This window comes from Anser brachyrhynchus (genome assembly GCF_964034855.1).
Source record: "Anser brachyrhynchus genome assembly, chromosome: W".
Lineage (NCBI taxonomy): Eukaryota > Metazoa > Chordata > Aves > Anseriformes > Anatidae > Anser > Anser brachyrhynchus.
The window spans coordinates 20,145,211-20,163,548 of record NC_137704.1 but is presented as its reverse complement, the minus strand read 5'-3'; the positions used below and the strand labels follow the sequence as shown (position 1 = coordinate 20,163,548).

At 48.4% G+C, this 18,338-nt stretch overlaps 1 protein-coding gene across 1 annotated transcript in view; it reads right to left on the bottom strand.

Moving 5' to 3' along the window:
• Window positions 1-680: 680 nt before the first annotated feature.
• LOC308184782 (uncharacterized protein) overlaps window positions 681-18,338 on the bottom strand; it is a 77,649-nt gene continuing 59,991 nt past the window's right edge. The window contains exons 3-4 of the mRNA XM_080572332.1: window positions 3,854-6,516; window positions 681-2,596 (exon numbers count right to left, since the gene is read on the bottom strand). Coding sequence (XP_080428458.1) covers window positions 1,645-2,596; window positions 3,854-3,954 — 1,053 coding nt within the window. The 5' untranslated portion in view covers window positions 3,955-6,516 and the 3' untranslated portion in view covers window positions 681-1,644. The remainder of the gene's footprint in view (window positions 2,597-3,853; window positions 6,517-18,338) is intronic.

Here is an 18,338-nt window from a genome sequence, read left to right as displayed (position 1 = left end):
TGATGCGTAGAGGGGACCCTTCCTTTGAACATCCAGCCTAGTACCGGCAGTCGGGGTGCCAGGAGGAGCTGCGCTTCAGTACCGACCACTTCCGAAGCAGATCGAACTCCTTCATATGCTGCCAATATCTCCTTTTCAGTTGGAGTATAGCGGGCTTCAGATCCTCTGTATCCCCGACTCCAAAACCCCAGGGGTCGACCTCGAGTTTCCCCAGGTTCTTTCTGCCAGAGGCTCCAGGTGGGACCACTCTCCGGCTGCGGTGTAGAGCACATTCTTTACATCTGGTCCTGTTCGGACTGGCCCGAGGGCTACTGCATGAACTATTTCCTGCTTAATTTGTTCAAAGGCTTGTCGTTGCTCAGGGCCCCATTCAAAAGCATTCTTCTTACGGTTTACTTGGTAGAGCGGGTTTACAATCAGACTGTAATTTGGAATATGCATTCTCCAAAACCCCACGACACCTAGGAAAGTTTGTGTTTCTTTTTTGCTAGTTGGTGGAGACATAGCTGTTATCTTGTTGATCACATCCATTGGGATTTGATGACGTCCATCTTGCCATTTAATTCCTAAAAACTGGATCTCTCGTGCAGGTCCTTTAACTTTATTCTGTTTTATGGCAAAACCGGCCTTCAGAAGGATTTGGACTATTTTCTTCCCTTTCTCGAAAACTTCTTCTGCAGTGTCACCCCACACAATGATGTCATCGATGTACTGCAGGTGTTCAGGAGCTTCCCCCTGCTCCAGCGCAGACTGGATCAGTCCATGGCAAATGGTAGGGCTGTGTTTCCACCCCTGGGGCAGCCGATTCCAAGTATATTGGACTCCCCTCCAAGTGAAAGCAAACTGTGGCCTGCACTGTGCTGCTAGAGGGATGGAGAAAAATGCATTAGCGATATCAATTGTGGCATACCACTTGGCTGCCTTTGATTCCAGTTCATACTGGAGTTCTAGCATGTCCGGCACTGCAGCACTCAGTGGTGGCGTGACTTCGTTCAGGCCACGATAGTCCACTGTTAGTCTCCACTCACCATTAGACTTTCGCACTGGCCATATGGGACTATTAAAAGGTGAATGAGTCTTGCTGATCACTCCTTGGCTCTCCAGTTGACGAATTAGCTTATGGATGGGACTCAGGGAGTCTCGGTTGGTGCGATATTGCCGCCGGTGTACAGTTGTGGTAGCGATCGGCACTTGCTGTTCTTCAACCCTCAGCAACCCCACAACAGAAGGGTCCTCTGAGAGACCGGGCAAGGTAGACAACTGTTTAATGTCCTCTGTCTCCAAAGCAGCTATGCCAAAAGCCCAGCGGAACCCTTTTGGGTCCTTGAAATATCCTCTTCTAAGATAGTCTATGCCAAGGATGCACGGAGCATCTGGGCCAGTCACAATACGGTGCTTTTGCCACTCATTACCGGTTAGACTCACTTCAGCCTCCAATACAGTTAACTGCTGGGATCCCCCCGTCACACCATAAATACAGATGGGCTCTGGCCCTTTATAGCTTGATGGCATTAGATTACATTGTGCACCAGTGTCTACCAAAGCCTTATACTTCTGTGCGTCTGACGTGCCAGGCCATCGAATCCACACAGTCCAATAAACTCGATTGTCCCTTTCCTCCCCCTGGCTGGAGGCAGGGCCCCTCTAGTCCTGGTCAGAATCTTCATTTCTGTGTCTAAAGGACTGCCTGCTGGAAGTTGGAGCAGCAAACCTTTCAGAGAACTCCTTTTTCCCAATTGTTTTCCTTTGCAATTCACGTACCCGTGCCTCTAGGGTCGCAGTAGATTTTCCATCCCATTTTCTCATGTCCTCTCCATGGTCACGTAGGTAAAACCACAGGGTGGCGCGGTGTGTGTGCCCACCATATTGTCTTCCTTGCATAGATGAACGTTTACCCCTAATAGCTGAGACACTGGTTTGTACAGGTGGGGAGGAAAATAATCTCTCTTCAAGTTGGTGGATCTTTTCAGAAAGTTTCTCCAAGGTATTCTCTTTTAGCTGGTGGACACTGGTTCGTTCAGGTGAAGGGGAAGATAATCTTTCTTCAAGTTGGTGGATCTTTTCAGAAAGTTTCTCCAAAGCATTCTCTTTTAGCTGGTGGACACTGGTTCGTTCAGGTGAAGGGGAAGATAATCTTTCTTCAAGTTGGTGGATCTTTTCAGAAAGTTTCTCTAAAGCATTCTCTTTTAGCTGGTGGACACTGGTTCGTTCAGGTGGAGGGGAAGATAAATTCTCTTTAAGTTGGTGGACCTCTTCAGAGAGTTTCTCCACAGCTGAGACACAGGCCTTTAGGGAAGAGGAGAGATTTCCTTCGTACTGCCGGAGTATTTTAGTCACTTCATTCACTGTGGGATTCTCCTCAGTTTTCCAGGCTAGTATTGCTAATGAGTTGGCATATGATGATGGGGCACTCTGTACAAACTTCCGCCACATGGGTAGTGTACACCGGACTGCATCTGGATCTGCGGATGTTTGTGCGTCGTCTAGGTCCTTATAAATTACTTCCCGTACGGCCAATTCCCTCAGGTACTGAATTCCCTTCTCCATGGTGGTCCATTTGCTTGGTAAACATACAAGTTCTTCCTTGAAGGGATACCTTTCCTTCACAGCTGACAGGAGACGCCTCCAGAGGCTGCGAGATTGTGCTCCATCTCCAATTGCTTTGTCAATGCATGCGTCCCTAGCAAGGGATCCCAGCCGCCTGGCTTCCTTGCCCTCCAATTCCACATAATTGGCTCCCGTGTCCCAGCACCGGAGCAGCCAGGTGACAAGCTGCTCGCCTATACAGCGACCAAAATCTTTTCGCACATCTCGTAGCTCACGCTAGTATAGAGTCCGGGTAATTACTGTTGATTTTTCGACATCCTCATCCTCATCTTCAGTCTTCTGCACCTTTGATGGCCGGTGTAGAGTCCGGGTAGTTACTGTTGATTTTCCGACATCCTCATCCTCATCTTCAGTCTCCTGCACCTTTGATGGCTGGTATGGAGTCCGGGTAGTTACTGTTGATTTTTCGCCATCCTCATCCTCATCTTCAGTCTCCTGCACCTTTGATGGCCCAGCCTCGTCTTCACTACGCCCAGACTTAGCAGAAGACTGTCTGCGTTTTAAACGACCTGAGCCTCTATACCATTTTTTCACCTTGTCTACAGGGGCAACTTGCACTGCTACAGCTCGTTTCTCTGACCCAGACACAGGGTCTGCCACAGGGGTTGGAATACCCTCTGCGGGGTCAACTTGCACTGCTACAGCTCGTTTCTCTGACCCAGACACAGGGTCTGCCACAGGGGTTGGAATACCCTCTGCGGGGTCAACTTGCACTGCTACAGCTCGTTTCTCTGACCCAGCCACAGGAGTGGGAGCAGCTGCACGAGCTGGGGCAGCTGCAGGAGCTGGAGCGGCTGCAGGGGCTGGAGCTGGAGCGGCTGCAGGAGCTGGAGCTGGAGCGGCTGCAGGAGCCGGAACGGCTGCAGGAGCTGGAGCTGGAGCTGGAGGGGCTGCAGGAGCTGGAGCTGGAGCGGCTGCAGGAGCCGGAACGGCTGCAGGAGCTGGAGCTGGAGCGGCTGCAGGAGCTGGAGCCGGAACGGCTGCAGGAGCTGGAGCGGCTGCAGGAGCTGGAGCTGGAGCGGCTGCAGGAGCCGGAACGGCTGCAGGAGCTGGAGCTGGAGCGGCTGCAGGAGCTGGAGCCGGAACGGCTGCAGGAGCTGGAGCGGCTGCAGGAGCTGGAGCTGGAGCGGCTGCAGGAGCTGGAGCTAGGTTGCTAGTAGCATCAATTGCAGCTCGATAGGCACAAGCCAGACCCCAGCACGCTACAGTCATTTGTGTCACTTTGGAACTGCCAGAGTCATGACACCTTTTTTTCAAGCATTCTGCCAGCTTTTTAGGATTTTGCAGTTGTTCAGGGGTGAATGTCCAAAACACTGGAGGTGACCACTGCTCTAGAAACCTGCCCATATCCTCCCACACTCCCTGCCACTCGCAACTATCCCGCCTCAAGACAGATCTCCGGATGAGATTCCTAAGTAGTTGTTTAACCCTCCACAAAATCTGAAGCGCATTCAGGAGACATAAAAACAAGAGCAGGCTGGTCTGAGTACCCTAAGGATATTCAACATATCGGAGAACCACCGTAACTAGCTCGGGGGATAAGAGGGTGGTGGTGAAGGAGAAAGGGAGAGTGAACAGGTAGGGAAACATGTCTTCCCCTGTCCCCTTCACAGATTGGCTCCCTAACGAAAACAGGCAATAGGTGTAATTGCTAATAGTTTCCGAGATATGGGTTCCAAAGTATAGAGTCGACATCAGTGCTGAGTACAAATACCAGGTTAAAGTCGTGACCAGATATTTCATCATTTCATAAGCCATTGCTACACCGCACAGTACCATAACAATCTTAAACCAGGGCCCGGAAAGGATAAACAGTGCAACAGGGAGCACATACAGAAAGTAACGCACCATAAAACTCAATTTGGAATACAGGTACAGCAGACTGGAGATTAAGGCAATCAACATCGTGACTAGCAACTATTAAGCAGGTCCAATACTTATACCAATTTTAGTTTAACACACTCTGGTCAGATTTGTCGATATCTCAACCCTTCGGGCCCCACGTTGGGCGCCAAAAGGACTGTTGTGGTTTAACCCGGCTGGCAGCTAAACACCACACAGCCGTTCGCTCACCCTCCCCCCTCCCTCTCTGGGATGGGGGAGAGAAACGGGAAAGTGAAGCCTGTGAGTTGAGATAAAGACAGTTTATTAAGACAGGAAAATAATAATAACAATAATAATAATAATAGTGATAATGGTAATAGTATTAACAATAATAATGTGTAAGAAAACAAGTGATGCACAATGCAATTGCTCACCACCCGCTGACCGATGCCCAGCCTATTCCCGAGCAGCCGGCCCCCCCACCCCGGCCAGCCACCCCTATATATTGTTTAGCATGACGTCAGATGGTATGGAATACCCCTTTGGCCAGTTTGGGTCAGCTGTCCTGGGTCTGTCCCCTCCCAGCTCCTGCTGCACCCCCAGCCTGCTCGCTGGCAGGACAGAGCAAGAAGCCGAAAAGTCCTTGGCCTGGTGTAAACACTGCTCTGCAACAATTAAAACATCAACATGTTATCAGCGCTCTTCTCATCCTAATCCAAAACATAGCACCCTACCAGCTACTATGAGCTACTTAACTCTGTCCTAACTGGAACCAGGACACATGATTTTTCACATATGATGGAGAGTGGCTTGGCGAATGCATCATCCCATTCCCTCAGGACCCTGAGATGCATGTCATCAAGCCCCATAGACGTGTAGTTAAGTTGCGTCAGGAGGTCCCAAACTTGCTATTTGCTTATAGTGGGAGGTACTCTGTTCACCCCCGCCTAGATGTTTGGGTACTCGAGAGACATGGGAAGCTAGACCACTAGTGAAGACCGAGGCAAAGTTAAGTACCTCTGCTTTCTCCACATCTGCTGTTACCTGTTCTCCATCTTCTTTTGTCAGAGGCGATACACTTTCCTTAGTCTTTCTTTTGCAGCCAACGTACCTGTAGAACACCTTCTTGTTATTCTTTGCATCCTTTGCCAAGCTCAGTTCCATCCATGCCTTGGGTTTTCTGATCCCATCCCTGCACATCCGGACAGCGTTTCTCTACTCTTCCCAGAGCACATGGTCCTGTTTCCACTGTCTGTGCGTTTCCTTCTTATGCCTAAGTTTGACCAGCAGCTCCTTGTTTAACCATGCCAGATATCCACCAGTGGTGGCCAATAGGTCCACTTCTATTTCCATAATTTCTTATGATAGCGTAATTGGTAGTTTCAACTGTAATAATAGTTTTACATTGTCCAGTCAGATTCCAGGAACCTACATACGATCGCTGGGCAGCATTCTCTCTACTTCTATTGAGCATGCCCATGACAGAGTTTCTCTCTCAATAGGATACACAGGGAGAGAGGGAAACTGTGACTGAGAGAAGATACTAGCATTGCTCGTATTTGCTAATTGCCATACATCTGTCTTGTGCAATGTGAGTGGTATAGCATAGATAGGAGTTCTGTCATGTGCCAAGACAAGTACATGGGTACACACCCAACAAGATGATATAGTCGCAAAATGGGTTAAGTTTAAAGCTAACTGAACTATAGAATTCTATGTCCAAGAAGTCGAAACATAGGTCAGCTCTTTTAAGGAAAATATAACCAAAATAGAAATCATTTTGTCCTTTTAAACAACAATTTCAAGTCCTCAGTACGTTCAACTTGCCACGAAATCTCTTGTGTTTCTCCTGATGGTAGGCCTCGCTTCTCTTCTTCTGGTGCTGCTTTTATACAAGTATAGTGAATCCACGATTTGATCACTTCTACTTTGATTGCAGTGTAGGTGTGGAGCAAGATGGTATAGGGTCCTTTCCACTTTTCCTTTGGAGGCCCATCTTTCCACTTTCGGATCAGCACCTGATGGCCAGGTCTGAATGGGTATACCGGAATGTCCAATGGAATCAGTAGTCGCTCCTATGCATATCTATGGAGAGAGGACAACACAGCAGACAAAGACAGCAAATATTGCCTGACTCAACCTTCCCCTCTTATATGCATTTGACTCCCTTCTGTCAGTAATTCATTTACAGGGTACGGTTTGCCAGGGGGGTTGGACTAGATGATCTTCAGAGGTCCCTTCCAACCTTGACCATTCTGTGATTCTGTGATGTCATTTACCTGGACTTCTGTAAGGCTTTTGACACGGTCCTGCATGACATACTAATCTCTAAATTGGAAAGATATGTATTTGAAGGGTGGACCATCCGGTGGATAAGGAATTGGCTTGATGGCTGCACCTAGAGAGTAGTGGACAATGTTTCTATGTCCAAGTGGAGGCCGGTGACGAGTGGTGTCCCTCAGGGGTCTGTCTTGGGAAAGGTGCTTTTCAATATCTTCATCAATGACAGATAATGGGACTGAGTGCACCCTCAGCAAGTTTGCAGATGACACCAAGATGAGTAGTGCAGTTGATACAACAGAAGGAAGGGATGCCATCCAAAGGGACCCAGACAAACTGGAGAAGTGGTCCCATGTGAGCTGCATGAGGTTCAACAAGTCCAAGTGCAAGGTGCTGCACCTGGGCTGGGGCAATCTGAGACATGAATACAGATTGGGAGAAGAACTCATTGAGAGCAGCCCTGCAGAGAGAGACTTGGGGGTTCTCATGGACAAAAGGCTCAACATCTCGGGAACTGGACCTACGTGAACCTAATGAGGTTCAACAAGTGAAAGGTGCTGCACGTGGGTTGGGGCAATCCCAGACATGAGTACAGACTGGGAGAAGAACCCATTGAGAGCAGCCCTGCAGAGAAGGACTTAGGGGTTCTCATGGACAAAAGGCTCAACATGAGCCAGCAGCATGCGCTTGCAACCCAGAAGGCCAACTGCATCCTGGGCTGCATCAAAAAAAGGCGTGGCCAGCAGGTCGAGGGAGGTGATTTTCCCCCTCTACTCTGTCCTTGTGAGGTCCCACTTGGAGTACTTTATCCAGCTCTGGGGCCCCCAGCACAAGAAGGATGTGGACCTGTTAGAACGAGTCCAGAGGAGGACCACAAAGATGATCAGAGGGCTGGAAAACCTCTCCTACAAAGAAAGGCTGAGAGAGCTGGGGTTGTGCAGCCTAAAGAGAAGGCTCCAGGGTGACCTCATTGCAACCTTTCAATACTTAAAGGGGACTTATAAGAAAGATGGAGAGCGACTCTTTGCTTAGTCAGATAATGGCAGGACAAGTGGGAATGGTTTTAAACTAAAAGAGAGGATATTTAGATTAGAGGTTTGGAGGAAATTCTTCACTCAGAGGGTGGTGAGGCACTGGAACAGGTCTCCCAGAGGGGTTGTGGTTGCCCTATCCCTGGAGGGGTTCAAGACCAGGTTAGATGAGGCCCTGAGCAACCTGTTCTAGTGGGTGGCATCCCTGCCTATGGCAAGGGGATTGGAACTAGATGGTCTTTAAGGTCCCTTCCAACCCAAGCCATTCTGTACTTGGTTTGCGATAGTTTGCATTTCAGTTCCACAGAATCACACATCACAGAATGTTAGGGATTGGAAGGGCCCTTGAAAGACCATCTACTCCAATCCCCCTGACGGAGCAGGAACACCTAAATCACGTCACACAGGAAAGCATCCAGTCAGGTTTTGAATGTCTCCAGAGAAGAAGACTCCACAACCCCTCAGGGAAGCCTGTTCCAGTATTCTGTCACCCTCAACGTAAAAAAGTTTTGTCTCATATTTAAGCAGAACCTCCTGTGTTCCAGCTTAAACCCACTGGCCCTGGTCCTATCATTGGATGTCACTGAGAAGAGCCTGGCCCCATCCTCCTGACACTCACCCTTTACATATTTATAAACATTAATAAGGTCACCCCTCAGTCTCCTCTTCTCCAAGCTAAAGAGACCCATCTCCCTCAGCCTTTCCTCATAAGGGAGATGCTCCACTCCCTTAATCATCCTTGTGGCTCTGAGATGGATGCTCTCAAGCAGTTCCCTGTCCTTCTTGAACTGAGGGGCCCAGAACTGGACGCAATATTCCAGATGCGGTCTCACCAGGGCAGAGTAGAGGGGAAGAACCTCTCTCGACCTACTAACCACACCCCTCCTGATACACCCCAGGATGCCATTGGCCTTCTTGGCCACGAGGGCACACTGTTGGCTCATGGTCATTCCGCTGTCCACCAGGACCCCCAGGTTCCTTTCCCCTTCACTACTCTCCAGCAGGGCAGTCCCTAACTTATACTGATGTCTGGGGTTGTTCTTGCCCAGATGCAGGACTATACACTTGCCCTCATTATATTTCATTAAGTTTCTCCCCGCCCAACTCTCCAACCTGTCGAGGTCCCACTGGATGGCAGCACAGCCTTCTGGCATGTCAGCCACTCCTCCCAGTTTAGTGTCATCAGCAAACTTGCTGATGGCACACTCTATTCCCTCATCCAAGTCACTGATGAATATATTGAACAATGCTGGTCCCAGTACCGACCCTTGAGGGACTCCACTAGATATAAGACTCCAACTCGACTCCGTCCCATTGACCACAACCCTCTGGCTTCTTCCCTTCAGCCAGTTTACAGTCCACCTCACTACCTGATCATCCAGACCACACTTCCTCAGTTTAGCTGCGAGGATGCTGTGGGAGATGGTGTCAAAGGCTTTACTGAAATCAAGATAGACCACGTGCACTGCTTTGCTATAATCTATCCTCCTGGTTATATCCTCATAAAAGGCTATCAAGTTGGTCAAGCACGACTTCCCCTTGGTGAAGCCATGTTGACTGCCCCTAATGACACTTTTATCCTTGATATGTCAAGAGACGATGCCAAGGATAAGTTGTTCCATCACCTTACCAGGGATGGAGGTGAGGCTGACCGGTCTATAGTTACCTGGGTCCTCCTTGCCCTTTTTGAAAACCAGAGTGACATTTGCTTTCCTCCAGTCCTCAGGCACCTCTCCCGATGCCCACGACTTACCAAAGATGATGGAGAATGGCCTAACAATGACTTCTGCCAGTTCCCTCAGCACCCATGGGTGCATCCCATCAGGACTCGTGGACTTATGGATGTCCAGCTTGCTTAATCGGTCCTTAACCCAGTCCTCATCAACCGAGGCAAACTCCTCCTTTATCCCGAGTTCCTCTCGGGACTCAGGGGTACGGGGCTCCTCAGGACAGCCTCTGGCATTATAGACAGAGACAAAGAAGGTATTCAGTAACTCCGCTTTCTCTTTATCTTCTGTCACCAGGGCACACACCTCATTCATCAGTGGGCCTACATTGCCTCTAGTGTTAGTTTTATCCACAATGTATTTGAAGAATCCCTTTCTGTTGTCCTTCACCCCTCTCACAAGGTAAGGAGGCATTAGCATTCCTAGTTGCCTCCCTACATCCTCTGACAACAGCCTTATATTCCTCCCAAGTGGCCAGCCCCTTCTTCCATGATCTGTAGACTCTCCTCTTCCACTTGAGTTTGCCCAGCACTTCCCTGTTTAACCATGCAGGTCTCCTGGCTCTTTTTCCTGACTGCTGGGATGCTCTGTTCTTGAGCTCGGAAGAAGCAGTCATTGAAAGCTAACCAGCTATCTTGGGCTCTTTTTCTTTCAAATATCTTGTCCCATGGGGTTTCCCCTAGCAAATGCTTGAAAAGGCCAAAGCCGACTGTACTGAAGTCCAGGGTTGCGATTCTGCTCGGTATTCTGTTCCTGCCACATGAGATCCTAAACTCCACCATCTCATGGTCGCTGCAACCAAGTCTGCCTTCAGCCTTCACCGCTTCAACCAGCCCCTCCTTGTTAGTGAGGACAAGATCCAGCAGCGCTCCTCTCCTAGTTGGCACATCCACCATTTGCATCAGGAAGTTATCATCAATACACTGAAGGAACATCTTGGACTGCGGATGGCTGGCTGAGTAGGCCTTCCAGAAAATGTCAGGGTAGTTGAAATCCCCCACAATAACCAGGGCCTGTGTTCTCGAGGCTGCTATCAGCTGCCTGTAGAAGGCCTCGTCAACTTCCTCATTGTGATCTGGTGGCTTGTAATAGACACCCACAACAGTATCCCCCATGCCAGCCTACCCCTTAATTCTCACCCACAGACTCTCAACTCGCTCCTCATCCACCCCTGAACAGTACTCAATACAATGTAGATGCTCTCTCACATAAAGAGAAACTCCGCCACCTCGCCTTGCTGGCCTGTCTGTTCTGAGAAGGACATACCCATCCATGACCACATTCCAGTCATGTGAGCTGTCCCACCATGTCTCTGTAATTGTCACGAGATCATAATCTCCTGACCAAACATGGATTTCTAACTCCTTGTCCTGGTTTTAGCTAGGATAGAGTTAATTTTCCTCCTAGTAGCTGGTAGGGTGCTATGTTTTGGGTTAGGATGAGAAGAGCGCTGATAACATGCTGATGTTTTAATTGTTGCAGAGCAGTGCTTACACCAAGCCAAGGACTTTTCAGCTTCTCGCTCTGTCCTGCCAGCGAGCAGGCTAGGGGTGCAGCAGGAGCTGGGAGGGGACAGACCCAGGACAGCTGACCCAAACTGGCCAAAGGGGTATTCCATACCATCTGACGTCATGCTAAACAATATATAGGGGTGGCTGGCCGGGGTGGGGGGGCCGGCTGCTCGGGGATAGGCTGGGCATCGGTCAACGGGTGGCGAGCAATTGCATTGTGCATCACTTGTTTCGTACACATTACTATTAGTAGTACTATTATCATTATTATTATTATTTTCCTGTCTTAATAAACTGTCTTTATCTCAACTCACAGGCTTCACTTTCCCATTTCTCTCCCCCACCCCAGAGAGGGAGGGGGGAGGGTGAGCGAATGGCTGTGTGGTGTTAAACCACAATACTCTTCTTGCTTATTCCCCATGCTACATGCATTGATGTACAGGCACTTCAGGGAGCTGAGCACACCGATTTCACCCTAGGGGGGTGGGAGGCCTCCCAGTCTTCCTCACTGTTAGAGTGCTGCCCCACCTTTGCAAGCCCAGCTTCTTCCCCATTCCCCTTCGGATCTAGTTTAAAGCTTTCCAAATGAGCCCTGCTAATTCCAGTTCCCAGAATCCTTCTGCCCCTGTGAGATAAACCTTTCCCGTGTATTACTGTCAGGACTGGTGTCTTATAAAACTAGCCATTATCAAAAACCCAAAGCCCTGCCTGTAGCACCAGTCACATAGCCAATCATTCATGGACCGGATCCTTCTATTCTGTCCCACATCATCACCCCAGAATGGAAGGAGGGAAGAGAAAATGACTTGTGCACCAGACTCTTTCACCAACCACCGTCCCAAGGCCTTGAAATCTTTCTTCATTCCCCTCAGACTACAGGATGCAGCTTCCTCCCCACCTATCTGGAAGATCAGTAGTGGGTAGTAGCCTGTGGAGCGCACCAAGTTGGGGAGTATCCTGGTGATATCCCTGATCTGGGCTCCAGGTAGACTACAGACTTCCCTTCGATGAGGGTCAGCTCTGCATACTGGGCCCTCTGTTCCTCTCAGAAGGGAATCTCCTACTACAATTACCCTTCTTTCTTTCTTTTCGGAGGCAGTCTTGAGGCATGGTGTCAACTGCCTCTTCTAATGTGACCTCATAGGCAGGACTTCCACCACATCCTCACCTAGCTCTCCTTCAAGATCCAGGGCCTCAAACCTATTATGGAGGGGCACCTGGGGAAGCGAGGTAGGTAGGTAGGGGGGTTGCCTGCGGGGCCGAACCAGGACTCGCTTCCAACCCTCCTCATATTTTTGGTCCCCTCTCTCTGCCTGACAGCGACAGGGCAGGGGCTCCACCACCCTCTGGAGGGCATCCCCGGCACCCTTCTCTCTGGCACACCAAGGACTTACTCCACCAGTCAATCTTCTGCTCACACACCCTGCTGCTCCATAGTCTCTCCACCTCCTCCTTGAGCTCAGCCACCATGGTGAGCAGACCTTCCACCTGAGAACAGGTAGTTTCCCTGCTGCCCTCCCCTGGCAGCGGCAGGCTCAGGCGCTCCCTGCAGCCAGAGGCCTGAACAGCCCTGTTGCTGGTCAGGCCCAGACCCTCCGTCTGGGTCACCACAGTCTTTTTGGAGTGAGTTCTCTGCCTAGTGAACACCATGATAGGTGTGCGATCTCGCAGACTGCCAAGAGTTGGTGCAGAGCTCCCGCGCCCTGCCGCGCCAGCTGCACACCAGTGTGCACGTGCTGCTGACTCCTCCCTGCTCGTGGTGGGCAGCAACTAGTCATTGCTCTCCTGGAGGCTTTTTCTAGGCAGAGGGCATGGGCACAGTTGCCATTGCCCTGGTAACGTCCACTCCCTGTCAGCCTCTCTTCCTAGAGCTGGTGGGTGCTGCCTGGTCATGCTGCTGTCCCGGGCCACCCCTGGCGAAGCAAGGGCCCAAAATCCCCCTGTAACTCGCGATCAGGTGCTGTGGCTGCGGCTGCGCCAGCTCCGAGGCGGCCGACCTTGACTACTCATTTTGTCTAGCTGTTTGGAAAAGTAGGCCACTGGTGTTTTCCAGCTTCCCAACATCTGGGTCATCACACTGGCTGCCACCTTGCTTGTTTCATGAACAAACAATTGAAAGAGTTTTTCCAGGTTTGGCAGCCCTAGTGTAGTCCCAAAGCTGGGAAAAAACAAGGAAACCTTGAAGAAAACAGGGAGGCCTGTAGCTTGTGTAGTCTTTCTATAGCTTGTGTAGTCTTTTAGCTGAGAAAATAAGGAAAGAAAGACAACACTAGGGATGGGAATGACATTAGGGCCCTCTTTATATCATCAAATCCTTTACAGCACTCAGCAGTCCACTCCAACATATTTTCTGATCCCTTTGTTGCTTCATACAGAGGCTTTGTTATTAGTCCAAATTTGGGGATACAGATTCGACAAAAACCTGCCATCCCTAGGAATCCTCACAATTGCTTTTTGGTTTGGGGGACAGCAATTAGCCATATAGCTTCTTTTCGCTCTGGACCTAATGCTCACTGTCCTTGAAAAATATCAAACCCCAGCTACTGCACTTTCTGCTGGGCTATCTGGGCCTTTTTCTGGGATACTTGGTATCTGGCTGTTCCCAGGTAATTTAACAAGCTGATAGTCAATTGTACACATTTTTATTTGGTTGGGGCTCCTAGCAACAAATCATTGACATAGTGCAATAATGACCCTTCATTCTTGCTTTGCCAGTTATTTAAATCTGCCCCCACAGCAATCCCAAATAACATGGGGCTGTTCTTGAATTCTTATGGTAGTACTGTCCAGCACATTTGGTCTTTTTCCCTGTCGTAGGGTTTTACCACTCAAAAGCAAATACAGTCGGACTATCAGGCTCCAGGGGTATACAAAAGAAGGCGTTTTTAAGATCCAACACTGTAAAGTAAGAGTCTCTTTAAGATTGTGCTGTTTGAAGGGTGTACGGATTCAGCTCTGCTGTGTGGATGTCTTATTTTGTTTATGGCTCACAAATCTTGCACAAACCTATATTCACTGCTATTCGGTTTCTTTACTGGGAGTGTTGGCGTGTTAAAACTAGATTGACATTCACGGATTAGCCCATAAGATAGGAAGTTGTCTATTAGAGGTTCCAGCCCCTTCCTTGCTGTAAGGCTAATTGGATATTGTGGCACCTGTACAGGTATAGCTCCTAGTTTTAGCTCAACCAGAACTGGAAGCGAATTTTTTGCTCTCACAGGCTGTATTCCTTCTGTGAGTCAGCACAGGCAAGCAACAGGAACAACCACAGACTCGCAGCTAAAATGCAAAGAGTAGATTTATTCTTGTTACTTAGCCAACCGGGGGATCCCCAAAGCAGCACCCGAGCAGAGGTACACGAGCACAGGCATGCAAGCGGGAATGCAGGAACCACTAAACAGGGTCTGTGCTAGGAGACCGCCAGCCTGCTGGTTTCACCTGTTTTTATCAATAGTTCGTGCAGGCACAGTTTTTAACCACCATGCTGTGATTCTCACTGTGCTTCCCAGGGAAACCTCTGGGTTATATGGCGGTGGTGCTGAGGATGCCAATAACTGCACCTCTTTTTGTTCTAGATCTGGATAAATTTTAGGGGGTATAATCACTCCCTTTCTTCCCTTCCTTTTTGGTGCTATGCGTAATATGATCTTCCCACAATACACACTCAGCCTTCTCAGGTCCTGATACAATGACATAAAAGGAATAACAAACATCAACTCATCTCATTTTCCTTCTCACTGGCAAAATAATTGCAATATGGTATCATAATTGAACTATCTGTTCACTGGCCATTGTTCCCCATCATCTAGTTTGTACTGAGGCCACTCTTGATTACAATATTGCCTCATTTTACCCTTTGTCATATATTCACCACCAAATTTAGATCAGTTTTTAAGGCTTGGGAGAGGAAGGGGCGATTCTGGACTGACCGCTTCTCATTCTCCCTTCGACAGTTGCTCACACCGGTCTTTGACTTTAATGCATCAGTGGGGTCAGGTAGCTCACAGGGCCATATCCTGTTCTTGCCAAACCACAGCGCCTATGTGTGAGGCTGACAATCTGCTCTCCAAATACCCATAGAAAGATATATATCATACTCACCAGTGACTTCTTCTTTATCCCCTGATGTTTGGTGGATTCCTTAAAGTGTTGCATTGTTGTACCGCTCACTGGCGCCAGACTTTCGTAGGGTCAAGGTCAGACCCTGATAAAATCACTGGTGTGTGCTTGGTCTCTGGCATCCTCACCTCTGACGCTGACAAGTTGGACTGGGCAAGGCTAATTTAGGGGTCCCATCTGGGTCACCAAAACTGTTATCTTTAGGTTTGTGCCCAGTGCGCCTCAACAACAAGCACACAGACTCGGAATCCACACAAAGGTATTTTAATTAAATAATTAATTATATTATTCTGCAGAATCAGGTGCTTGGCAATCTTTCACAAAGCAAGCACACCTCTGGCTTGAGTCACCATTATTTATACACAGAAAACTTGTGAAACTATCTCTCTGGCTAATTTTGATGGGTTGTTTTAGCTCACCTAACTTATCTCTGTCGAGCCTGTGCATTACAGAGGACCAGCGGGGGTGGGGGACAGGACGGGACACACCAAATCCCACATTTCCATACATTTGCATTTTGATGGGTATGTTTTTTGATATGCTAGTGTTGTGGTTTAACCCGGCCAGCAGCTAAACACCACACAGCTCACCCTCCCCCCTCCCTCTCTGGGATGGGGGAGAGAAATGGAAAAGAGAAGCCTGTGAGTTGAGATAAAGACAGTTTATTAAGACAGGAAAATAATAATAACAATAATAATAATAATATTACTAATAATAATGTGTACGAAACAAGTGATGCACAATGCAATTGCTCACCACCTGCTGACCGATGCCCAGCCTATCCCCGAGCAGCCGGCCCCCCCACCCCGGCCAGCCACCCCTATTGTTTAGCATGACATCAGATGGTATGGAATACCCCTTTGGCCAGTTTGGGTCAGCTGTCCTGGGTCTGTCCCCTCCCAGCTCCTGCTGCACCCCCAGCCTGCTCGCTGGCAGGACAGAGCGAGAAGCTGAAAAGTCCTTGGCCTGGTGTGAGCACTGCTCTGCAACAATTAAAACATCAGCATGTTATCAGCGCTCTTCTCATCCTAATCCAAGACATAGCACCCTACCAGCTACTAGGAGGAAAGTTAACTCTATCCTAGCTGAAACAAGGACAGCTAGCGACTCTTAATGAGCAAAAGGTTGCCATAGGTCGGTCTGGAATCTTCCTTCAGCTGTTTTCCCCCTTCTTGTTTTTTACCTTTCATCCCTTATCTCCCTTGCTTCTGCTAGCTCAAGGCTACCAGTCTCCCCGTTTTCTTCAAGGTATCCTTGTTTTCTTCAGTTTAATACTACAGGAAAACAATTTGGAGATAACATAGTCTGATAGCCAAGGACTCATCTGTCTCCACTGCAGTTCTGAACCTTCCAGTGTCAATTCCTATTGCAGTCATGTTAGGGGAGAAACTCTAATGTTTGCATAAAGATAGATGTGCAAGAGGTAGGCAGGTGGCCATACACTTGAGTGATTAGATTAAGAAGAAATATTAAACAGTTACCTTATTTCCTGAGCACAGCCTGCACATATGCAGAATTAAACAGAAGTGCTGCAGAAAAATATTATTAAATCATGTAATTAAAAATGTTTTCCATAATGCATATTCAGATTGCCAGTGAAGCTGTAATTGCTGGAATCTTTCACTTCAGAACAACAAATACGAAACCTTAAATACATGTGATATAAGTAACATCGGTGCGCTCTGTACAAACTTCTGCAACATGGACCACATGCATTGGACTTCATCCTGATCTTTGGATGCCTGGTTGTTGTCCAGGCTGCTGTAGATCACCTCCACAACAATTAATTCACCTCTCTCCATGGTGGTCCACTTGCCTCAGTAACTTACAAGATATTCCTTGAAGGGATACCTTTTCTTCACACTCAAAAGGAACTGCCTCAATAGGCTGAGGACTTTTGCCCCTTTTCCAATCCCTTTGTCAATGGCCTTATCCCTAGCAAGGGATCCCAGATGCTGGGCTTCTTTGCTCTCTAATTCCTGACTATTGGCCCTTTTATCTCATCATTGGAGCAGCCAGGTGACAATGTGCTTGCCAGGGTGACGGCTGAAATCTTTTCGCATATCTGCAGCTCACTCAGGGATAGGGATGATGTGGTTTCTGACTCGTTTATTATTTCTGTCTCTTCCCCATCCTGATGACCCTGCTGCAGAACAGGCTGCCTCTTCCAATTCTTCTTCCTGATCCCTCATAGGGTAAGTATAAGCATCTTCTTCCAGTACTGAATGAGTTGACTTCCACTTCCATTGTTTCTTCTTGACTACAAAGGCAAGTGATACAGTTGAGGTTTGGCTCCCTGGTTTAGCCACAGTGTGTGTTTTGTCTTCAGATGCAGAGACCCTTTCTTCCCCTTGAGTGTGCTGAATGGTGTTGAATAGGGATCAGTAGACATAGGCCATGCCCTAGCACAGTGCAAGAAGTTATGTCTCTCTGAGATTACAATGGTCAGGGCATTCTTTTTTTCAGATGTTCATCAGGATTCCACACTTGTTTGGGGGAGAAGTCCCATACAATCAGAGGTACTCACCATTCTAGGTACCTGCCCATGTTCTCCCACGCACTGTGCCACCCATAACCACACTGCCTCTGGGAAAAGATGGTGAAGGGACTAGAGGGGATGAGGAGCGGCTTCATGGGAAGTTCAGATTTGATATTAGGAAAAATATTCTTCACTGAGAGGGTGGTCAGGCACTGGAAAAGGCTCCACAGGGAAGTGGTCACAGCACCAAGCCTGCTAGAGTTCAAGAAGTGTCTGGACAACTCTCATAGATAAATGGTTTAACGCTTAGGTTCCCCTGTGTGGAGTCAGGAGTAGGACTGTGATCCTCATGGGTCTCTTCAAACTCAAGATAACCTATGATTCTCTGATTCTGTGGTATCTCTGAGGGATTCTTAAATAATTAACTTTAGGAAAAGTCGGAAACATTCTGGAGACATAGCAGTAGGAGCATTTTAAGTTAACCAAGGATGCTTAAGATACTGAATAGTTAATGTAACAAGGCAAGAAATATCTACCCTGCAGGAGAAGGGGAAGTTGCCACTCTTTGTTTTCTCCACCAATTGGCTATCAGGGGAGAAAAGGGGAAAAGTGTAATTGTTAATTGTCTCCAAGAGATGATTCCCAAAGTACAGGGAGAACAGCAATGCAGGGCCCAAATACCAGATTTGGCTCAAGGCCAGTTCTTTTATCATCAGTTTCCCAGGCAAAACACAACCAAGTGCTACACAGCAAAGCAAAC